The sequence below is a fragment of the Tyto alba genome, unplaced genomic scaffold, assembly GCF_018691265.1.
Source record: "Tyto alba isolate M040663 unplaced genomic scaffold, T.alba_DEE_v4.0 Super-Scaffold_35, whole genome shotgun sequence".
Classification (NCBI taxonomy): Eukaryota; Metazoa; Chordata; class Aves; order Strigiformes; family Tytonidae; genus Tyto; species Tyto alba.
This window is the reverse complement of record NW_024881310.1, coordinates 233,539-257,908: the sequence shown is the minus strand read 5'-3', so window position 1 is coordinate 257,908 and position 24,370 is coordinate 233,539. Positions and strand designations below refer to the sequence as shown.

General features: G+C 51.0%; 1 protein-coding gene and 1 pseudogene across 1 annotated transcript; one reads left to right on the top strand and one right to left on the bottom strand.

Moving 5' to 3' along the window:
* Positions 1–11,958: 11,958 nt before the first annotated feature.
* LOC122154257 lies at positions 11,959–12,897 on the bottom strand (annotated as a pseudogene).
* Positions 12,898–23,068: 10,171 nt separating this feature from the next.
* LOC122154256 (olfactory receptor 14A16-like) lies at positions 23,069–24,037 on the top strand. Its single transcript, XM_042801614.1, has one exon. The coding sequence runs from the start codon at positions 23,069–23,071 to the stop codon at positions 24,035–24,037; it is 969 nt and encodes a 322-aa protein (XP_042657548.1).
* The last annotated feature ends 333 nt before the right edge of the window (positions 24,038–24,370 follow it).

The following is a 24,370-nucleotide window of genomic DNA, read 5'->3' as shown; positions in this document are numbered from 1 at the left end:
GGAGCTGAAAGAAAGTATTTCAGAGAAAGAATATCAACTCTTAGAAGCGCAAGAGGCATTGAAGGAAACAACTGACGAACTGCAGCAGGAGCTCACTGAAGTCACTGAAAACCTGACTCATGTCTCTTCTGAATATGACAAGCTACTGTCAGAAAAAGAAGAAATTGAAAAAAACTTAGCGCATTTTTCAGCATTGTCCCTTAACCTCGGCATTTTTTCTTGCCACAACATCAAATCACCAGGTTTCCAGGGTTGGTGTGTGGAAACTGCAATAACTGGAGGAACTTCAGGTCCTGAGTTGGGGCCTACTCTAGGATTGGAATGAAATTCCACTACCATAGGATATTGTCCTACAACAGATTTCCCTTCTGATTGTGGATGGGAACTCTGGTTCTGATTCTTTCCCTGATGATCATCAAGGAAGGCAATTAATTCTTCTCTTTTCATAGGTTTCTTTAGAGCCATACGATTTCTCAAATCGGCCCATTCCAGCCATAAAAATAAATAATTCATCTGCTGCGGATTCCTATCTTCTAATATCAATCTCAAACATTTCAACCTAGTTTCATCGAAGGTACCTTCAGGTGGCCATACTTCTTGGGGACCTGCCCATCTAATTCTGGTTAAAAATGGCCAGTCATCTTGACATAACGCTATAACTTTACTCTTACTCAACCCTGCTGTCCCAGAAAGTTTATTCCAATTTGCTAATCATTCTGCCAAGGGGGATCCTTTAGGTACTGAAGGATATCCTCCCATTCTGCAATTTTCTTTGTGAGGGGTATTTCAGAGTGATCCTTTCCTATTCCAACCCACAAACACAGACAAGGGGAGACTTGAACTCACCTTTCTGTAGCCGGCAGTTTGTAGGATGTAATATCGGGATCCTCTTTTATTCATCCTCCCCGTCACAGCCTAGAGTCCCATCTGGGGTGCCAAAACTGTTAAAGGAGACTCAAACTCCGTTGTGGGTTATTCTAGGATTTTATTCAGGTCCAGCAGCATTGGGTCACCTCCGCAGAGAGTGACAGCTTACATGAGTTCGCATACATGTATTTATGCACCTACAAAGCATTACCTAATCCAAAATACACAGAATTATACTTTATCAGTCATTATTATCTTGACAGTGGGTTTCACATCTTGTTCTGGAGTCTGACCACTTCGTTGTTTTATTTCTTCTTTCTTTTACTCTTCAAGGACGATTACCTCAAGTTCTGTACGTCTCAGTTCTTAGTAGTCACAATGATAGATCTCCCATCGCTTCGGTAGCTAAGGGTCAGTTTTCTCATACATCAACATCCTTTGAACTGTCAGGCCCATCATTACCTTTGTTACAACGTTTTATTGATGCTCTATTCAGCTGACTGTGCTTGCAGCCCTGGGCTGGGGCTATACAGGGGACAGAGCTGATAGAACAGCTTGTGCAGCAGCACTGCATTGCAACATTTTCCCAACAATAACCTCTTCCAGTGTGTAAGTGACCTCATGGTTATGACCTCATGGTCCTCATCTCCTGCCTGAACGTTCTTTCCACTTTTGTCCCTTGCCTCTCCTTTTCCCACCATCCACCACGATGAAGAGCCTGGCTCTATTTTCTTAGCTTCCTGACAGGTACTGAAATGTTCCTACGAGGTTTCCCGAAGCCTTCTCGTCTCCATACTGAAGAGTGTTCCCTCAGCCTTTCCTCAGGTGGGAAGCTCTCTAGCCCCCTGCATGTCTACACATGCCCAATACTGTATTGGTGCCTCTTCACTGAGATTGCTCCATTTGATCAATGTCCTCCCTGTACCCGGGGCAGGAGGCCCCAAACTCAGTGCGGTACTGGGCATGTGGTCTAACAAGCACTGAATGGAAGGGGAGAATCCCTCCCCCTCATCTCCTGGCCATGCTCCTCTTCAGACAGCCAGGATACTGTTGGCCTTCTGGGTTGCCAGCCGTCACCGCTGACTCATGTGCAGCTTGTTGTCCACCATGACCCCCAGGGCCTTTTCTGCTGAGCTGCACCCCACCCAGGGCTGTTGCCCAGGGTTAGGCCAGCCCAGGGAAGGACTTGGTTGAAGATGAGGGGTGTTGAGGGAAAGGATTAGGGAGGTAGGTAGGGCTTAGATTTCAGGCATCTGGTGAGGGTTTCAGCTTCAGTGATCAGGGCAGGGCTAAGGATGAGAGCTCACCTTTCAGGGTTAGGTGTTAGGGTATAGGCAAAGGTTTAGGGTGAGCAGGGCAGAGCCAGGCCTGAGGGGCAAGGATGTGGCACTCTGCGTGTATTTGTCCTCAGAGTGACCGGGGGAAAACCTCAGCTGCTGATGACCAAAGGCATCACCATTCAAATGAGCTGGGAATTAGCACTGAGCCCCTTGGCAGGGCATATCCAAGGGGCTACACGACACAGGATGTCTCTGTCTCCTTTCTTTGTCACCCTGAAGTCACTTGCCTCTGTTCTTCTGCTCTAATCAGCCCCCAGAGAGGCTCACGTCAATCTCCTGAGGGAGCTTCCTCACCCAAACCCCTCAGCACGCCCCACTAAACCCCAAAGACTCTTTATTCCTCCCACAGCTCAGTAACTTTCCCCTGGGAGCTTGTTAGAGTGCAGAAACTATAATTAGTTTATTCTTGCATCTTAATTTCTGTCCGGTTGCAGGGGAACTTTTAGAACAGACTGTCTTCGAGGATGGGTTTTGCTAAATACAATGATGTTAACATCCACATGATGTTACACAAGTTCATTTCTTTCTCAGTTACACCTCAGAAATGCTTTGAACATTGACAAATGATTTTTCAGTTGGCTGTAAAATGTTGCCCACAACACCCCAACTTCATTTGCTAGAGGTGGGCATGGGCTAAGGAGGCACAGGAAGATGGGCAGGGAGATCACTAGAGGCATGAGCTGGTGACAAGGCTCTGGGCTAGAAATTTGGCCAAGAAGGTGGAAAAGTTGATTTAAACTGCCAAACTCTCTTTTTAGCCAACTTGCTAATTGTGTGTATATTTATAATTTCCTATCTATTTGTCTAGAGTATTCCTTTTATGGTCATCGCTTGAGGAAGGTAGACCTTAGTGGAGGCTTGGACTTGGCATACAGTTGAGGAGTTTATTGTTGATTTTTTTAAAAAAATTTGTATCTTGTTTTACTTCTCTTTCTTCAAATTAATAAGATTCCTGTGACTATTTACAGTCAAGTCTCAGGGTAAATCAGGTGGGAATTGGTGCAAAGGAGCTGTAACATTCAGTTGTGAACATCAGTGTGGAAGTCTGATGTAGAAGAATGCAAGTCCCAGGCAGCCCCTGAGGGAAATGGTGGGGCTGGGGAGGTGGGGAGGAAAGTTGCCCATACAGTGGGGGACCATGAGGAGACCGCTGTTGCTACATTTCCTGTCCTCCTTAGAAGACCCTCTGAATTGGAGAAAGCTTCTATCACTTCTGTAAAATTAAAAAAGGAATAAAACCCCCTCCAAAATGAAAAAAAAAAAAAAAAAGGTTTTTTTATGAAGTTGTTATTAAAATCTTCCACTTTAATTAGATTCTTGAAGCCTCTCCAATTAGCTGTACGAGACTGGAAGTCCTGAAATAATTGATGGAAGAGATGTGGCTCCTTTGGGTTTTCTGCACTTTGATGAGACCGGGGGTGTATTTGGTGCTTGAACCTCAGATACTGAGAGGAGCTGAACCAACCTCTGAAGGGGTTACAGTCAGAAGCAAAAGCCAAAGTGTCTTGGAGTGTTAATTGGCCCCTCTGAGGCCCATTACAGACCAGGTGTCCCCATGGATTAGTTACAGAAGAAAATTGGAGGCTGTGAGTACAGGTAGGCAAAGGCACTGTGCAAGGGGAGCTGATGCTGAGTAAAACTTGATATATTTTATCATGCCAAGTGGTCATCCCCAAGAAGGGGGATCCTGTCCCTCACACTGGCTCAGGGCTCTTCCTGGGGCACTGTGGGGTGGGGTGGGCAATGCTGAGTGCAGGATAGTGGTGCCACAGCTCCCAGCCTCCCTGGGGGGCTGCAAGGAAACCACGAGGCCCCAGTTCCATGCGATTATCATGTTCCCTTCCAGGCCTTGGTAGCAGAGACAACTGCCATAGCCAAGGGGACAGAGACCCCCAGGCTGTGGACACCCAACCTATGGCATCTCCCTGCCTTTCCTGAGATCTCTCCTTCCTCCCTGCCTGTTCCTTGGAACACAAAGCATTGCACTGATCCAGGCTCTGGCTGACCTCTGGTACCACAGCACTACCCTTCAAGGGACATTTCTTTCTCCTCCTGTCCACTCTCAACCTCCCAAGCTGCACTTTGCGATGCTTTTCCTTTCTCAGGTGGTTTCCCACTACAAAGAAAAGGTCCAAAATCTCTGAAAACACCCCAAACTCCTAATTTCAAGCTACTCTTTTACTCCCGCATGACCTTCCACACCATCAGGACAAGGAAGCCCAGGTCCCTCAGCCACTCCACACACTTCATGTGCTTCATGCCCTCTAAACCCACCTTTGCAGACATCCTCTGGGCACTCTCCCATTCCTTCCTGCTCCTCAGAATGGAAAGCCCCAGAGAATGTTATAGGTGTGGCCACACCAGTGCTGAGTCGAGGGGGATGATAAGTCCCCGTGTCTCGATGGTCATGCTACAATGCAGCTCCGTATGCAGGAGCTGGCTCTATTCATGGTGAGCCTTTACCAGCGGCACATATGGCATCACTCACAGTGCCCAGGGCCTTCTCCTCAGACTCACTCCTCTGCCAGTCCAGTCCCACTTTGCCCCTTCTCCTTGTACAACTTGAGGTTTCTGCTGTCCGAAGCCCCAAGTATCTCAAGGTCCCTGTGCACTGAAGCTCCAGCACATCAGCATTTAAGGCATGTGTGCAGATGGTTCCTCTGAGAAGACAATAACTTGAGTGGATGTATGGCAGTATGGGTAAGAAAAAGAAATGCTCATTTAATGGAAGTGATGATGAAGGTGGAAAGCATGACTGTAACGATGAGATAGCTCATCCTCAGTCACACTGAACTTCACAGGAAGACAATGAGCAGCGAGGTTGATGTAAATCTATGTGCCTCAGATGGTCAGTACCACACCTTATTGGGCAACGACAACGTCAAGTTTGGGGATAAGAGCGACAAAAAGTAGCATTTGCTGCTTTCCAAAACTTGCAGCAAACTCCTGCCAGCAGGCAGCGGAGGCACGGATGCAGAAGCCACCCTGACAAGAATATTGTGCACGCTGAAAAATCGTTTTGGTTGAAGGCAGACCGTGACGAGGGCTGAACAGTTTGTCACAACAGGCAGAGCACAGCCTGACATTTCCGATCCTAGTTCATGTGACTGCAAAGAACAACAGGAAGGAAACTGGTGCTTGCAAAAGGCCTGGATCATGAGCATGAGCCATGGCCTTTGGTCACAGAGGACAAATGATCCAACCAGCTGGTGTGCATGTCAGATGCAGAGGGCAGTGGGGCCCATAAGAACTTGCCTATTTGACAAAAAGGATTGCAAGGAACCAGGCTTACCTAGAAAGGCAATCTGCAAAGTCCTGATTTCAGCTGGGACAGAGTTAATTTTCTTCCTAGCAGCTGGTACAGTGCTGTGCTTTGGGTTTAGGGTGAGAACAATGTTGAGAACACACGGATGTTTTAGTTGTTGTTGAGCAGGGCTTATCCTAAGTTGAGGATTGTTCAGTTTCTCATGCTTCCAGTGAGGGGGGGCACAAGGATCTGAGAGGGAGCATGGCCAGGACAGCTGACCCGAACTAGCCAGAGTGCTATTTGATACCACAGGACATCAGGCCCTGTATATAAACAGGAGCTAGGAAGGTGGTGGGTTGGCCGGGAGATGTGGATCAGTGCTTGGGGGGACCAGCTGGGCATGGATCAGTGGGTACAGAGCAATTGCACTGGGCACCCCTGGTCTTTTTCTTTGGTTTTATTCCTCTCTTTTTCTTATCTTCCTTTTCATTACAATTATTGCAACTATTTCTATTATTATTATTAATATGATTATTATTACTACATCTTGTTTCAATTATTAAATTCTTCTTATCTCAACTCATGAGGATTTTTTGCTGTTTTTATTTTTTTTTTCTGATTCTCCTCCCCATCCCACCAGGGGACATATGGGGATAGTGAGTTAGTGGCTGCATGGTGCTTAGCTGTCAGCTGGGGGTAAACCACAATATTCCTTTTTGGTGCCCAAAATGTCATCTGATGGTGTGACCACAGCCCTGAGCAGTACAGCTGGGAGTGGTAGTTGGTCCTGACACTAATCACCACTGGGCAGTACAGGACCTGCAGCAGGTGAGTTTGGGGTCTGGATGGTGCCGTTTGTTGTCCTGAGACAAATGTGAAGACTCTGGTTATGTCCTATTAAAGAGGAGCCCAAGCACCCCTCAGGTCGTTCTGGACATCCAGAGAAGTGGGGGGTGGGAGCAATGGGCAGGCCTGAAGCGTGTCTTCAAATCTTAGAGGTGTTTCTTTCCCAAGGTGGAGATGATGTGGGTACAAGGAGAGTGGCCTGATACTCCCGTGCCAGGCAGAGCATCCAGCCCAGGGGTACAGACGTCTGGAGGAGGCTCAGACCAGAGGTGTCTATAGGAGATCCTCCTGCCAGCACTGAATTTGGGAGATGCTTTGGCAGGGCTTCCTAAGGGCTGATACAAAGGAGACAATTCCATTTCATCTTCAAGACCAAACCTGTTGAAACACAAAAAACGTATGGGCTTTCATGGATGAAGTTGAGCAACCATGGCAGGAGGCCAGCACACTTTCTTGTCCACACTTGCCACTGCAGTTGCCTGTGCCTGAGCCTGCCCACTTGCTTTTGCTGCAGCCACATTTTCACTGGGATTCCATGGAAATCCCAGTGCTCCTACTCTCAAGCTGGCATCCACCCCAAGCCCATGCAGCCTGGCCAACAACTGAGGCACCAACCACCTAGTGCCCCTGTGTGCAGCCCAGGGCATGGCTCACACCCCCACTTTCCTTGTTGGTGCCCCTGCTCCCAGCACTGCTGTGCTGTCCCCAGATGCCACCCTCTTGCCACCAGCCTGCCTGTGGGATGGGGTGGAGATGCACAGAGGGCTGAAGGGGCTCAGGCTGCCCTGGGGGAGAACAGAGACCTTGTCTGTACATGCAGGGATGGAGCTAAGAAAGGCAGAGCTAAACTGGTGCTCAAACTGGCAAGGGATGCAGAAGGTAGCAAAAGGGGCTTTGGTAAGGGTGTTGGCAGACACAGCAAGGCTAAAAAAAAAAAAAAGAAAAGCAGGCCCAAAACTCAGTGAGGGAGTGGGCCTAGTGACCAAGAACATGTGAAAAGACTTTCATCAAGCTGGTTGGCCATACATGATTCTGTGGGTCCTCAATGGGGTGAGTTTCAGCCAAGGGTGCTGAGGGTGCTGGCCAAGGTCAGTGTGTGGCTGCTTCTGTCACCCTGGAAAGGCCATGGCAGTCAGGGAGGTTCCTGATGCCTGGGAAAAGGCAAACATGCCACCCATCTTCATGAAGAGCAAAAAGGAAGATGAGGGAGCTACAGGCTGCTCAGCCTCACGTCTGTCCCTGTGAAAGTGATGAAGCCAGTCTTCCTGGAAGCCATTTCCAAGCAGCTGAAGGACAAGAAGGGGATTTGGAACTTCCAGTAAAAACTGAATAAGGGCAAATTCTGCCTGACCAACGTGAATACCATTTACAATGAGATGATGGGCCCTTTGGATGAAGAGAGATGTGGATGTAGTAGCCCTCAGTGAAAAGGGCTGCCTGGGACCCACACAAAGTTGAAGACAAATGCCTGTGTTCATCCTGCCACTGCGCTGGGACAACTCCAGACAAGAGGCCAGGCTGGGGAGAGCAGCTCTGCAGAAAAGGACCGGGGAGTCTGGGTGCGCAAGTGGGACAGGAGGGAGCAGTGTGCGCTTGGGAAGAGGCAGGCCAACCTCATCCCAGGCAGGATTAACAAAATCACAGCCAGCAGCTTAAGAGAATTCACTCTTCTTCTCTATTCATGGGCCCCAGTAAGATTGCTGTGTCCAGTGTGGGTCTCCCCAGCACAAGAAAGACCTTGATAGGCTGTGAATAGTCCAGCAGAGGCTGGAAAGATGGTTGGCGCCTGGAGCACATGGTGTACTAGGAGAGGCTAAGTGGGCTGTTTGGTTTTGAGGGTTGGGTTTTTTGGAGAAACCCCTCAGAGCCAAGCAGTGGAACAAGGGCTCGGGGGAGATGGTGGGATCTCGGTCAATAGAGATGTTCCAAACTCATGGAGACAAGGCCCGGTGCACTTGACCTAGCACAAGTTGTCTGAGTATGGGCTTGGAGACCAGCTTAGGCAGGAGCTATGGCACATCAGGTCTGAGGGTCAGTATAAAGCTGTTTTCTTCTCTGGTCATAACGGTGGTGGAGCTGGGTATCAGAGTTGTGCCTGTATGTGCCCCCACTGCACTGAAGGCATTAGAGCCCAATAAATTTTTCCTTTTAAAAGATTTTCCTTCTACCTGTGGGTGCTTGTGCAACCCTCACAGCTTCCATCCAGCAGAAATCACTTCAGGCTGCCATGGTTCCGCTTTGTACCAAGAAGAATCCTGGTGTGAGGACATGTTGAAGGGCTCACCCATGCCCCCAGCGCAGTGTGAGCTCTTCTGCAGGAGTCATTCCTAGGCTGGCACTCATGTGATGGGCTGAGGACTATCACTGCCCATCTCCAAGGCCAAGCCTTGCCAGGACCATGCAGGGCAGGCCAAGGCGACCAGCTCCAAGCAGAGACACACCCTGTGGGTGCCCACGCAGCTCACAGAAGGGCACCCACAGAAACCTCATTGCCCAGCACAGAGGGGCTGTGGCAGTGCCGATGGGTGGCAGTGGGCAGAGCAGGGAGGACCTCCTCAGCTGGGCTGGTCAAGTCCTGCTGCCCCACATGGCCCCACAGCCCCATGGTGCAGGCACTGCGTGGACCAGGGGGGTTGTTCAGGGTGGGGAAATGTCTGCCCAGCACAGACCCCGTGGCAGCCGCCCATGGCTCTTCTTCCAGCAGTGGCAGCCCCTCACCACCACCCGATCCTAGGTGAGCCCCACGTAGGGTTTTGCAGGCAGCCATGTGTAAGAAACTGAAAGAATTGTTGCCTCAAACAGTCATAAACACAGAAAAATTTGACAAGCTTTGGCCATTGTGATCAGTCTAAGGAACGCCACCCAAGGAAGCACGGAGTGTATCGAAGGGTGCACAGCTCCACTCCCTCATGGTTGTATTGCCAAATTCCTTAGGTAAGCCTCAATGAAGGGAAACAAACTGAGTGAAACCATATGTTCAGGTTAAAGGAGTGATAAGAGAGAGAAAGTACCAGCACCAGAAGGACCTAAGCAAAAACTGAGGAAAAAATCAATGGTGTTGGGGCGAGCACAACCACTGACTCAATTGACAAGGGGGTAGGGGCACCTGATCCCCCTTCCATGCACACACAAAACCCACGTTCCACCTTTTCCTCATCTCTCATGGAAATGAGTTGGAGGAGAACCTGCCTCTCCTTGTCTAGTATGAACATCAGCAGAGAAAATGAACTTAAAAGGCAACAGAAAACTTTGCTGGGGGTGCACCTACCGCTCAAGATTACCAGACCTGAGACAATGCTGGAACTTGGGGTGGTGATCCACATACTTCAACTCTCTTTCTCTCTCTCCCTTTTCCTTTTCTTCCTTTCTTTTCTTCCTTACAGGTTTATTAATAAGAGGCCACATTGCTTGCTATCCTTTTCCAAGTTTAAGTTGTTTCTACTGCAAGTAAAACATTTTAACCAGTCATTTCGTGTCATTTCACTTTAATTTAACCCAAGGGGACCACAGAACCTTTATGCTTCCCTGCATTCCCAGTCTGGCTCATAACAACCTTGGAAAGGCTCATTGCCCGTACGATATTCATTTTTGGCTATCTGGCCTCTGCCTCCAAATGCACGCTATGAGAGAAGCACACCTGTGGAGCACCTCATCTGCACAGTCAGAAGGGGTTCTGTAAGCATCAGCAATGTTGCCCTCAGGAAGAAGGCACTTCTCACCTGCCAGAAGGCACAGAGCACATTTAGGGAATATTAATGCACTCAGAAACACACACCTCCGTGGTTCACCTCGCTGAACTTCCTTCACCATTCTTTTAAGCAATGAACACAGAGAAATGTTCTTCCTCCTAGGGGTCCTACTAGGAGGGAGTGGAAAAGAAGGACCTTGGCCCTCCATGGTGTCGGAGAAGAGCAGAATGCACCTCATTCAAAAGAGGGAAACAGCAATATGTTTTATTGAGGTAAAGTACTAAATAGACAGAGTTCCATAAGTGCAATGGAACTGAACAAAGTTTTGACAGGGGCTTGATAAGGTTCAGTAAGATTGATGGTGAGGTTCACCTTACTAATTACTGCATGGAGGAAACCCACAAAGGAAAATAGAGTTAGAATTGAGTTAGAATGTTTCACATAGAGACCAGAGGTGCAAGGAGAGAGGAGGACACTCCCACTGTGTCGCACTCCAAGGCGCCCCCATAACAAATCCTGTCATGTGTAAAGAGGGGTCCAGCCCAGTGAGCCAGACTGGGAGCCCCCCACATCCCAGACCGGCCATGCAGGGTTACTGGGGTCAAGTCTGGGCTTTGAACTGTGCAGGAAGACACAGTCCATGTGGGCTACGAAAATGGAAAACCAGGGCAAAATGCCAACTTTGGAAGGCCATGTGCGTCGGAACAAAGTGGAAAAGACCCAAAGGGGATCCCCAGGAAGAACCACATGAAGGAGAAGAAACAGACAATGGGCCTGTGAAATGCAAACTGCTTTTTGAGGTGTGACACCAAAAATTCAGGTGGTGGGGGGGACATCCAATTCCCCATGCTTGTGAGGGATCTCACAGCTACCTGTAAGACCATTGTGGCGGGCAGGTCAGTGCTACATGTTTTGCCTTGTCCTTCGGCTGACGACCTGATCAAAAAGCTCTGTCTGACTGAGCCAGGGGAGAGGTCAGGAGTGGGATGGGACTTGGGCACTCACCCCACAGCTCCAACCCTTCTGAAGGGCACAGCAGCCCCAGGGAGCATCCCAGGGAGGGATGACAGCATCCCCAGTGTTCCTACTACTTGAGCTGGTCCAAAGTGCATGAGGAAAGAGAGGCCAGGCACTCTCTGTCTCTCCTGCATTCATGCTGCAAGTGATCCCCAGCCCTGGCTGCCTTTGTTCCCCTTCTGCCTCCCCACCAGCCCTGCTGCCCAGGACAGAAGGAGACCCCCTGCCCTGGGGCTCCTCGAGCAGCTTCCACATTTCTCCAGTCTCCTTTCCCCATGCCTGTTGCATTTTTGCTGGCTCACACTGAACTGCAGGGCCATGGCTCATGGGTGTCTGGATTAGTGCTTTACTCCGGATGAGTTTCACCTTTGAGGGGTGTCTCATCTCCTGATTGTCCATTCACTGCCCACACCAGGGCACACAGAGAGTGTCCTTTCTTTCCTGACCCCTCCAGAATCCTTTCCACAGGGAGCACTACATGCCATCAGCCCTGCTATATATGTGGCTACCTAAGAGGTAACGGAGAGCTCCTGCAGCACCTACACAGCCCCTCGACACCAGGAATAGTCTTTAAAAGCACCACTTGGTGTCCAGTAGATCTCAGAGTTGTCACAATTTTATCACCTCCAATACAGTGAGAAAAGATTGAGAAAAAACATTTTTAAAAGTCCAATTCTTGTGCTTATTTTTGGCAGCATCTTTCTTAGGACAGCCCAGCCTTCAGGCACTGCCCGCAGGTGACCCCTTTTATTGCTGAGATGCTATCATGTCGGCTGGATTAGGTAGAGTTTTCAAGGCATTTGTGAAAGGGTCAGACACAAAAGATGAAGCCTCTAGAGAAGTAGAATGAAGCCAAGCAGTTACCTCTTACGACAATTATTACAAGGGAAATATAAATCAGAAGTCTGACCTAATCCAAGTTGCAAGTAATCTGCAGAATAGGTGAGGCAGGTTACTGCTGGTGGAACAAGGTGCGTTGGATCAATTCCTTCACCGCATCCTTGAGCTCCCTGTTCCTCATGCTGTAGATGAAGGGGTTCAAAGTTGGAGGTACCACTGAGTACAGAACAGCCACCACCAGATCCAGGGATGGGGAAGAGATGGCGGGGGGCTTCAGGTAGGCAAAAAATGAAGTGCTGATGAACAGAGCGACCACGGCCAGGTGAGGGAGGCATGTGGAGAAGGCTTTGTGCTGTCCCTGCTCAGAGGGGATCCTCAGCACGGCCCTGAATATCTGCACATAGGACAGCAAAATGAAAACAAAACAAGCAAAGATGACAAATACAATAGCCACAAGAAATCCAATTTCCCTGAGATAACCTGAGTCTGAGCAGGAGAGCTTGAGGATCCGGGGAATTTCACAGAAGAACTGGTCCACCACGTTGCCGTGGCAGACAGATATTGAAAATGTATTGGCTGTCTGCAGCAGAGCATTGAGAAACCCACAGCCCCAAGCAGCTGCTGCCATGTGGACACAAGCTCTGCTGCCCAGGAGGGTCCCGTAGTGCAGGGGTTGGCAGATGGCAATGTAGCGGTCGTAGGCCATGATGGTGAGAAAAGCACACTCTCCTCCAAGGAAAAATACAAAGAAAAAGACCTGGACAGCACAACTTTGGTAGGAGATAGCCCTGGTATCCTAGAAGGAATTGGCCATGGAATTGGGAAGAGTAGTGGAGATGGAGCCCAGGTCAAGGAGGGCGAGGTTGAGGAGGAAGAAGTACATGGGGGTGTGGAGGTGGTGGTCGCAGGCGATGGCGGTGATGATGAGGCCGTTGCCCAGGAGGGCAGCCAGGTAGATGCCCAGGAAGAGCCAGAAGTGCAGGAGCTGCAGCTCCCGTCTGTCTGCAAATGCCAGGAGGAGGAAGTGGGTGATGGAGCTGCTGTTGGACATGGTCTCCATATGAACCCAGGGGCCTGTACCAGAGGGAAAAGACAGTGACAAGTGAGGACAGACTTCTCTGTGCAAAACCAAAGACATCCCTCAAATATTCATACTCCCTCAGCCAAAACCCCTCCCTTTCTCCTGCTTCTCAGGACCTTTCTGCAGCTCCCTGGATGTTGCTCTGGTTTTTGCTGGCTGGGGGTGCTGTGAAGAGCAGGGCCCGTGGGCTCCCAGATGTGTTGGACATGCTCTAGGCCAGGCTCTGCCTGGGAGCAGGGGGCATGTAGGGACCAGGTCTGATAGATTTTCTCAGGTGAATTCCCTCTCATCATCAAAGGGCTTGACAGCATCTCCACCCCCAATCCAGAGCAAACTTGACTGCATCAGGCTTTTTATTGTGTTGTTTCTTTTATAAAGTTATTCCTTCTCACTACACCAACCCACTGCAGCCCCATCTCCTTTGGGGACTCTTCTGTGAAATCAGAAATGCTGAGCATCTTTGCTGTGCTCAGGCTGAGCAGCCGCAAGTCCTGGGAGGCAAAAGGATTTGCTGGGGCTTAGCACAGGGGCAGGCGAGCTGGTCTGTCCGTTTGTCTTGTTCCCGGCTGCACTGTGTCTGCCCCTTGAAATGGAGGGGGATTGCACTCCTGAGGTACCTGGAGAAGCAGTCAGACCCTGCTGAGAGCAGAGGGATCCACTGCAGATCACTAAGTATTTCACCCTGCCACCAGGAACCTTCACAAGGTCTCAGCACCCCACTCCTTGCCAAGGACACAGTTAATTTTCCCAACCAATCACCCTTTCCCTGCTGGTAGCATCTTGGGGTTTCCACATTGGGTTTTACACACAAATGCTGGGGGAGAGATTTGCTGTCTGCAGGGCGGCTCCCAGCTTGGGAGGACACCCCAAAGAGTCACCAAGTGTCCTCATGGTGGCATCTCCTGAAATCAGCTCAGTCCCCACCCGCACGGGCTGCACGGCCCGGAGCCCCACAGCTTCGAGGAGAGCTGGGACACCAGGTACCCAAGGACATGTCTGCGTGGGAGGACCCACGAGATGCACCGTAATGGCCCAGCTGGGAGAGGCCAGCAGAGAGACAGCCAGGCACTCGGGACAGCCTTCCCCTGTCCCAGCTCTGCCCGCCACCTCCCAGCCGGTGACACCGCAGGGCAGTCACCCTCAGCCCCTGTGCTTCACATCTCTCCCCTTCACCTCTTCTTGGTGCTCAGGGGGGCGAGGAGGCTGCTGGTGGCCTGGACTCCATGGCTGTGAAGGCAGAGGCTCTGCTGGGTGGGAGAGAGAAGGGGAGAGATGTCAGTGTCACAGAAACTGGGAATGAAAACTCCTTAGTGCTGGGTTTAGCATTAACGAGCAGGCATTACTTTATGTGGCTCGGGACATGAGGGAATCATTCCACCTGACATGTCCACCCCACATTACAGTAGCTTAAATCACTCTGTTACATACATATTCATCAAATTTCCTAAAACTCATGATTTTATATACATAGTTATTAGGCATGCAGTTTAAGTCCCCGAGGGGCTTCCATGAGGGTCATTGGTGGTCTCTAGCAGTCTGTGGTGGTGTTTGGAGAGGAGCCCATCTTGAACTTTTCCTACATAATAGAATTGGACTTCATTGGTTTATGTATGCACTTCTTATCTCCAAACTAGCTTCAGCTAGTTCATTCTTTTTCAGAGCATCTTAATCTCCAAGGACAAGGGATTCTCATTAGGAGTCTCCCAATTTACACACAGAGCCTCTCCATTTAGGCATTCCCCACGAGGTGTTTATCACCCTTGCCTAGATGAAGGACCTCTGTGCTACAGACAACGTGTTGCAGGTGTTTGGCTGATTGCTTCAGTTCTTACGCTACCCTAAACAACTGTTTTTTCTTCACCCATTTTCCAACAACAGGGGAAGGGACCTGCGTTGAAGGAGATCACTGGAGGTGCTAGTAGATCCCCTGAAACAGGATTTCTGTTAAAAATCTCACTCCCTGCCCACGTCTCTGCTGCCTGGAGCTGTGCCTGCTGGCTGCCTGGTTTTTTGGTTCCCACCTTCTGCACTCACAGACCCCATCCCAGCTGCTGCGTGCTCAGCTCTGCCCTGCAGACACCTCCTGGGGCAGGGCAGTGCCCAGGACCTTCTCTGTGCTTCAAAATTCAGGTAGAAATGGCAGAGAAAACCTGCCAAGTCTGCTTCTGGTGGTACTGGTGATTTGTAAGCCGTGGGGGATTGCTCTGATGCTCCCAGACTCATTCACCTCTCAGTGAAACAGATCTGCATTGTCAGTACCTTCTCCAAACCAGTGAGAGTCATTCCCATCTCTCACTGCTCACCCAGCCAACCCAGAGTAGCAAACTGAAAGCACAGGCTCCTTCCCTTGCAAGTGAAGCCTCCCTTTTTTCTCTCTTGCAAGTTTCCCCCCCAGAGCTGTCCAGGCTGTCAGCAGGAGCTGTGGGCAGCCCTGACCCACGCCTCACCCCCTCAACAGCACAATGACCCTGCCCTACCAGGGGTGATTGTGATGAAGGACAGCCCGGGGTGCCCCTGGCTGCACACCCAGCTTCACGCTCCTGCAGCCATGCCCAGGAAAAGGGAGATGACATGCCCCGTCCCCCTGACTGTTCGGCAGATAATCACTGCTCCAGAGAGCATCAGCCCTGGCATGTGCCAGCTCTAGAAGGACCCTCCCAGAGACTCTTCCAGTTCCCACCTGCAGCCAGAGACTTACCGTGTTAGGAGCTGTGATGATTTGTCCCCCGGTGAACTCTCAGCATCCTCCCACTCCACACTGTCTTACATCCCTCTCACTTCTCTCCTCTCCCCTTGTCACCTGTGGGCAGTGCCCTCAGCCCTGCCGTGGCTCCGCAGAGATGCTGCTCCCGGGCAGAGCTGTCTCTCTCCTGTGCTTCCCGCTTGCCATCAGGTCCTCCTGCCCCCGGAGCCCGGCCCAGCCCAAGGCACCACTTTCTCTACCCCACTGCTGTCCCTCGAGAGATCCCTGGGCCTCGAGGGCTGACAGCTGCCGAAAGGCAGTGGGGCCACCCCTGGGGAATGTTCTCTGAAGTCAGCTGAAGTAATCACCAATGTACCTGTCCCAACAGTGGAGAGAGACTGGTTACAGCACGGTCTGGCCTGTGAAAGCTGTCAATGCGTCTGTCTGGAAAATGGAATTTTCCTGTCCCAAACCAAAAGAACGCATAGAGCGGGACTAGCAAGGGGATGATTTCCCCTGTGCAGGGCAGGAATTCAGCTGAGGCAATGTGGGCATCTCATCCAGAGCTGGAAGCCCTTGGGCTCAAGCAGGACTCAACTCACCCCATGCACCCCACATCTGACATGATGGAGCTGCTTCTGGCATCTTCTCACAGAAGTCACCCCTGCATGCCCCTCTCCCCGCTGCTACCAAAAAACCTTGCCACCTAAACCCAATACAGGTGCCTGGTCATCCTTCCTATGATGTGCCCTCAAATACTCCAGGGTGTCTTTAATCTCAGGGTATGACTGCTGCTTGACATACTGAGTGTGTTTTAACCACTGAAAAATAGTTATTGTCGGCCTGGCTTGCACTTCCGACTCTTTAAAATCTTTTTCATTGGGTCTTGTGTACGTGACACAGCCTTTGAGGAAGGGATAACAGAAACAGAGGTGGACGGGATGGAAGAGGACTTACCAGGTGATCAGGGTAGATGCATGTTATGGTCCTTATCATGTGTGATCAGTGCCAGTAAATGCCTCGTGGAGTCGATGTCATCAGGACTGGGTCATGGTCAGACAAACTGTGCTCCTTTTCACATATACCCCACATGGACATGTTTATCTGACCTAATCTCCAACAATTCCACAAGCAAAAATAATTTCCATTTCTTAGGACAGGAAACACCCTCTTTTCAGAGAAAGAATTTAAAACCCAAAGTGAAAAATACTCGTTCACAGAGAGGTCCAAAATATCTGGGTGTGACATTTAACAAGTGGGTCAATCGGAGGAGCCTCCCAGGGTGACCTTGCCGACTGAGGGTGGGGGTTTCTGCTTCTGGGGGTCTGAGAGTCCTTATGGGATGCCAGAGAGAGCACTGGGGATTGTGCCAGGCTTGCTGTGGCATGCCTAGGGAAGAACCAAAGGCAGGGAAAGGGAAAGACCAAGGTGGTTTGGGGAGAAAGAAGCTTCAGAAAACAGGAGGAAAAGGGGATGAAAGGAGTTGGTCACGTGTGGCTGGTCAGTATACTGGTTTAGGTGTACCATGGAACTGATGACTCCAGTCTGTCCTTTCTTAGGAAATTCCATCCTCCGCAACTTTCTGGGGTGAGGAGATGTCTGCTCTTGGTACGGATAGAGGTCCAAGGGCCCATCCCTGGAGTAGGAAGCACGAGTCAAAGGGGCTCAGGCACCTTCAGGGCCAGCAACTGGAGAGATCAGGCTGTGTGCATGTGTCATGTTGGTGGGTATGTCAGTGGGTGGAACCACTAGTGGACACCAAACCAGGCTAACCACCAAGTAGGCGAGTCCTGGGAGCCAGGTATTTAGAGACCCTACGTCTGGACTAGACCCTGGTGAGCCCAGAGGTTCTGAGAGTTGGTTGCTCGAGGGAGAAAGTGGCCCAAAGCAGCACCTGGAGAAAATGTGGGGTCTTGCAGTCAGGTATTGATAAGGCCACAGGTCTGGACCTGGAGGGGAGGTTGCCCTTGGTGTGAGAGAGCAGCAGGAATGCATGGAGCTCTACCTGGGGACTAACAGTGAGTTAGCTGAGAGCAGATAGGCCAGGATCAGAGGGCAAAACAACATGGGCAGCACTGTGGGAGGATGGGTAGATTTCTGCTCCAGACCTGTTGATCAGGTAGATGAGGCCTTCTTCAGACAACTGGAAGGAGCTTCATGTCTGCAGGCCCTGGACCTCATGGCAGACTGAAACTGTCCCAACTGCCTCTGCTAGAAGAGTTGCAAGCCACCCAGGAGGATTTTGGAGCTCACTGGTGACATCTTCCTGACAAGGGTGACTGAGGAGCCAATGAGGTGAGGGGCTGTCCTGGGTTGAGTGAGTGGTGGAGTTTTTTGGTGGCAGGGGAGGGGCTATCGGGGCGGCCCCCTGTGTGAAGCTTCTCGAAGCTCCCCCAGCTCCACGTCAGCTCCACTTCTGTTTGGGAAATTGAGCCCATCAGCTGCGCCTCTGCAATAACGTATTTAAGAAGGTACGTGGTGACGGGCAGTCGGACTTGTGAGGAGGAGTTGCTGCAGCTGCATGAACACCAAGGTCAGTGGAGGAACGGAGGAAGAAAGGAGGGGGGAGGTGTGCTGGAGCAGAGACCCCCCTGTATCCTGTGGTGAGACGGCAGGGCGGCCCCCCCTGCCACCCATGAAGATCTACGGTGGAGCAGACACTGATTTATGGCCTGTTGTTCCTGCTCGTCTGATCAAGGTTCTGTGCCCGAAGAAGGCCGGGGTCTCGTGGGAAAAGGCAGCCCCGCTGCTGTAATTCAGTGCTGGGAGAATTGCAGCATGCGGGGGAGTCCCACGCCGGAGCAGCTCGGGAAGGGCTGCAGCCGTGGGAGGGAATCCAGTCGGAGGAAGTTAGTGACCCATGACGGAGCAGTGTGGGGAACGCTGCGGCCCATGGGAGGAATTCAAGTTGGAGAAAGTTTGTGGACGACTGTCTCTTGTGAGAGGGGGACCATGATGGAGCAGGGGGGAACAAATTTTGGACACTCCCCTCACCGAAGATGAAGGAAGTGGCAGCGCTGACTGCACCCCCCATTCCCTGCCCCTGTGCCACCGGGGGAGGAGGTAGAGATATCGGGAGCAGAGCTGAGCCTGGGAAGAAGGGAGGGGTGGGGGGAAGGTGTTCTCAAGATGTGGCAATGCTTCTCACTGTCCTACTCTGTTATGTGTTGTTAGTGTCTGTAATAAATGTATGTTCTTTTTTTTCTTCCCCTAACGAGTCTGCCTTTTGCTCGTGATCATAAAAGGGGGATTTTCCCCCATCCCAGTCCTATCTTGAACCCGAAGCCTGGCTCTCTGTCCCTTCTCCTTGCTGGAGGGGAAGGGAGAGAGAGGTGCTGCATTGTGGTTGGCTGCCAATCAGGCCTAAACCACGACAGGGGCCCTGCAGCAGGACTTGATATTTGCAAACAAGGAAGATCTGCTCAGGACTGTAACAATCAAGGGTGAGAAAGTGGAATATAGGATGCTGAGAGAAGGGAAGAAAGCAAGGGGCAGGACGTCAGGAGAGCAGGCTTTGACCTGCTGAAGTACCTGCTTGGAAGAATCCCATGAGATACAGCCCTGAAGAAGAAAGGGGTGCAGAGAACTGATGGTTAATGTTCTCCACGTCACACTCCAGAACAGTCCACACAGACATGCAAGAAGTCAAGAAAAGGTGGCAGGAGGATGGCATGGATGAAAAAGGAGCTCCTGACAGAAACCAAGCATGAAGAGGAAGGACAGAGGAGGTGGAAGCTGACTGCATTCCAGGCTCAGCGGTTCTGTGATTCTGTGCTGGAGAGAGACATTTGTGTGTACATGTGCTTGTCTGTGTGTGGAGGAACTGGGGGGATGAGGGAATTCTGGATCGAGGTCCCAGACAGCTGGAGGACCTAAAACCAGCTTCTGGAGAGTTCCTTATTGTTTCAATCTCTATACAGGTATATATTTTCCACTAACACGGTCTAACATACAAACAGCTCAACCCCCATTACCTTTTCTCCACTGACCCTGACTTTGCTTGCTTTGCGATCTCATTTGGTGTTTTGAAGATTGTGTTGATGGTAATTCCTACCTGGGGCTGTAAAGCCCTGCAGCTCCTCAGGCTGTTATTACATGAGAGACACCACCACCATCAAGGTGAGCTATCTGCACAGAGGCACTAACAGCTGACCAAATGGAGCTTCAGCCCAGGGAAACCTGAGAAACTCTGGGATTCTGGCCAACAGAAACCTCTTGAAGTTTACAAGAAGTGGCCAGTCCTGCATTAGGAGGAAAAATAATCTCCTCATTTCTCAGGGCAGGCTTGGACCTGAGTAGCTGAGCAGGGACCCTGAGGAGAAGGGCCTGGGCACTATGAGGACACCATACAAGACAGCGGTGCATGCTGGCCACAAACAAGGCCACCTGCATACATGTCTGCACTAGGATGAGCATGGCCACCCAGACTATCCTGACATGGGTTGAAGTGTGGTTTCAGAGATGGTGGAGGTTTTTCTCTAAATCGAGAAACAACATGAGAAAGAAAGAATGGCACAAAGGGAAGCTTTGGAAGTTGAGACTGGACATGAGGATTTCATGTCACGTTGAGTTACATGAAGTGTCTCTCCAAGTGCAGTACAATAGGCCACCCAGAAAGAGTCTGGATTAGCCAAAGCTTTGCATTCCAACCAACAGCCCATGAGGATGGATAGATATCAGTAAGGGTAGGAAGATGGTCAAGTGAGAGCAAGGCTGGTAAGCATGGTGGATGTCCCCAGCCTTCAAGAAATCAACTGCAGGCCTACCAGGAGACACCTAATCCTTACAGCACTGGGGCCTCATGGCTGTAAGGCTGGGGGAGATGAGGACAGGGGATTTCTCCACTGAGATTCTCCAGGGGAGAAAGGTGGGGGGATGAGGACAGCCTGCAGGGGAAAAGGCACAGGGCATTCAACCACATAGGACAGCCTGCGGTGGAGATGACAGAGGGCTGTGGGAAAGGTGAAAGCCCCCAGTAAAGTCAACCCCATCACGACTCTGGCTATGGCTGTTGTCTCTGCCACTGATGCCTGTGAGGAGGCACAGTCCCTTGCAGCACGGGGGCCTCATGGCCTCCTTGTGCATCCTCAGGAGCCTGGGAGGTGCACATCTCTATACCCCCTACCCCAGGAAGAGCCCTGAGGAATGTGGGAGGGACAGGATCTCCCTTCCCAGGGGCTGGGGGTCGTGACTTGGCCATTTGGTTAATGGGCTTAGGGACTTGGAACTTTGGCCTAATGCAACAAACTGAGGATTACTCAGCATCAGAGCCACCTTTCCCTTTTTGTTTCCAACTTGTCGTTCCTGCCTCCAGTTTTATACTCTAAGAGCACGCTGAGGAGGCTTTGTAAATAGTGTCCTCAGTGGGAGCCATTAACAGTGCAGGAAACTTTGGAGTTTGAGTATAGCTTTGATTTCTCCAGATGTTTCTTCAGCTTCTTCTCTGTGCCTGTTTTCCATGGAGTTGTCACCAAACCCTCCTGAGGGGTCATTAAAGTGCCTTGGGCTGTTGCTGTGGTGCTGAGCTGGGCCGGGCTCCTGGGCCGCAGGGAGCTCCTGGCAAGTGGGCAGCGCTGCAGAGAGACAGCTCTGCCCAGGAGCAGCTCCTCTGCAAAGCGCAGCAGGGCTGGGGGCACTGCCTGCAGGCACCCAGGGCAGAGCAGCGAGGCACACACAGCTTCAAGGCAGCCTGGGCTGGGAGGCTGCTGAGAGCTCCGAGGAGGAGAAAGCGTCAGGGCCCTGGCCACAGTAAGTCTGGGGGTGCAGGGCAATGCAGCTGCAGCTCGGGGAGGGATCTGGGGAAGGCGGCAGAGCCGCCAGGAATCTGCCTCCTGCCTAGAGGAGGAGGAGGAGGAGGAGGAGGAGGATCTGCTCCCGAGCAGGGCTTCCCTGGTGCCCCCTGCGAGGGCCAGGGCATGAGGGCTGCCTTCTGGCGGGGCCGGCTGCAGGGGTGTGCAGCCGGGTGTGCAGGCAGGGGTGCCCAGGGCTGTCCTTCCCAGCAGGGTCCCTGCACCCCAGGGGGCTGTGTGCTGGGGCAGGGACTCTGCCGCCTGCCAGGGTCAGCACTCAGCCTGCCCGGGGAGCTCCCCACGGCGCTGTGGGGAGAAGCTGTGGGGGGAAGGAGCAAGCCACTGTAGGGCAGGGTGGTTCTGCTCTCCAGAGGGAGCTGCATGGGTCAGGGCTGATTGCAGCTCCACATCACCCCTGGGACATTTCACAGGGCACTTTTCAAGAAGGACATCAAGGCGGGGGCTACTGGGCAGTAAAGGAACTTTCCAGGATTGGTGCTTTCACTCTCCAGCTGTGATGGTAGGTAGAAATGGTCATGGATCTGTTCAGGTTTGCACAAGAGACAAACAATCCTACAGCATTACAGTGAGTGAGGAACGGGTTTATCAGGAAACCTGCTGAAGTCCCTTCACTCACCTCAGCCTACAGAAAGCATTAACATCACCTTTGTGGTCTCTTCAGGGTTTATCTGAAATTCTCTTCAAGACTTGCCAGCACAGAGATCCCCCTGGTCAGTATCCTGCTGCCAGGAGGTGTCTTCTGGGCAGAGCTGGGGACATGGTGGGTGGGATGGGATCCGTGAGCACGGACAGGGAGGAGATGTGGGGACAGAGAAACAGTACCTGGCAAATAGAGCTCCCAAGCAGGATCCCAGGGAGTGCTGAGCCATCCCTTGGGTGTTGTCAGTCTCCTCGCAGATTCCTTTCCTTCTCTCTGCCAGTGCCCATGTCCTGCCCTCTCCATCATAACTGCACCTCTGTGGTGGTAAAATGATTTTTCAGACCTTTCCATGCAGATTGGAGAAATAAGACTCCCCTGCTTTCATTAGAGTCCAGTTACTTTTCTTTTTTTTTTTTTTTTTTTTTTGAGAACAATTTTTCTGTGCAGTCATCCTCCAGATAGCAGAAATGAAAGCACAGGGCAGCTGGGAACAAGCTTTATTGATGCTGCTGCTCTCCTGACTCTGCACTGAGCAAGAGACAGCTGAGCCCTTTTGCCTGTCTTGTCTTAAGACTCCACACTTTCAGTCATAAAGTTGAGGATTTCTAGAAGTAGTACTCACTAGATGTGATGATGGTAGAAAATAAAAGGCACAGAGAAAGTTATCATAACACATGCTAAACCTCTCTTCTGCATCCCACTCTCTTGGGAGTCATAAGTGCAGATATTAAACATTTCTATTAAGGGTGAATTGCATCTGACAACCCTTGTGAACACTGGAGGAGACAAGAACCAGCTCCCATGTCCTCACGGCAGCAGGGCAGAGCTGGCTCCTTGGCAGCACATGGGCAGAGGTCCTGATCCTCAGAGCAAACAAAGGAATTGTGTTGGAATTGGGAGTTGGAGGGAGGGATTTTGAAGAGAAATGCAGTGGCTTTGCTTGCAGGCTGTCACAATTGTCCCATCTTTTCCTTCTTAGGCCGCTGTACCCATGTCAAGAACCAGCTGATGTCCAACAGCAGCTCCATCACCCAGTTCCTCCTCCTGGCATTTGCAGACAGACGGGAGCTGCAGCTCCTGCACTTCTGGCTCTTCCTGGGCATCTACCTGGCTGCCCTCCTGGGCAACGGCCTCATCATCACAGCCATCGCCTGCGACCACCACCTCCACACCCCCATGTACTTCTTCCTCCTCAACCTCTCCCTGCTCGACCTGGGCTCCATCTCCACCACTGTCCCTAAAGCCATGGCCAACTTGCTCTGGGACACCAGGGCCATCTCCTACCAAGGCTGTGCTTCTCGGGTCTTTTTCTTTTTTCTAATGATCTCAGCAGAGTTTTATCTCCTCACCATCATGGCCTATGACCGCTACGTTGCCATCTGCCAACCCCTGCACTACGGGACCCTCCTGGGCAGCAGAGCTTGTGTCCACATGGCAGCAGCTGCCTGGGGCGGTGGGATTCTCACTGGTCTGCTTCACACAGCCAACACATTTTCAATACCTTTCTGCAAGGGCAATGCCCTAGACCAGTTCTTCTGTGAAGTTCCCCAGATCCTCAAGCTCTCCTGCTCAGGCATGTACCTCAGGGAGGCCGGGTTTATTGTGATTAGTGTCTGTGTAGCATTTGGGTGTTTCATTTTCATTGTGCTGTCCTATGTGAAGATCTTCAGGGCCGTGCTGAGGATCCCCTCTGAGCAGGGACAGCACAAAGCCTTCTCCACGTCCCTCCCTCATCTGGCTGTGGTCTCCGTGTTTATCAGCACTTCATTTTTTGCCTACCTGAAGCCCCCCTCTATCTCCTCTCCACTCCAGGACCTGGTGGTGGCTGTTCTGTACTCAGTGGTGCCTCCTGCAGTGAACCCCCTCATTTATAGTATAAGGAACCAGAACCTTAAGGATGCAATTCAGAAACTGGTGACCAGATGTTTTTTTAGAAGGAATATACTGCCTATCTTCTCCATATCACTTTTAATATAACTCATTACAGTCTCAACCTGTCTTTTATATATTTTGTAGTTGTTGATGTTATTGTTGATTTTTTTTTTTTTCGCTTCTGATTAAGTTGTCCATAAAGTGTTTTCACTATTCATACCATTTCAAATTCATTAGCTATCTGTCTGGTTTGACCCAGAGACAGTGTAAATGAATTTCCACACCCTCTGCATTTAAACACTAAAAAGGACCCTGCAGTGATTTTTTTGTCTGAGGCTTTTTTTCCAAGACCTTCTCTGGAGCTGCTGCATCAGCTCCTGCATACAGAGTCCCTGTGCAGCAGATCTGTGACAGAGCTGGCCTCTCTAACAGCATCTC

Bases quoted from the DNA above. Each gene is read 5' to 3' on its own strand.
- LOC122154256 (XM_042801614.1), top strand. From the start codon at position 23,069: ATGTCCAACAGCAGCTCCATCACCCAGTTCCTCCTCCTGGCATTTGCA.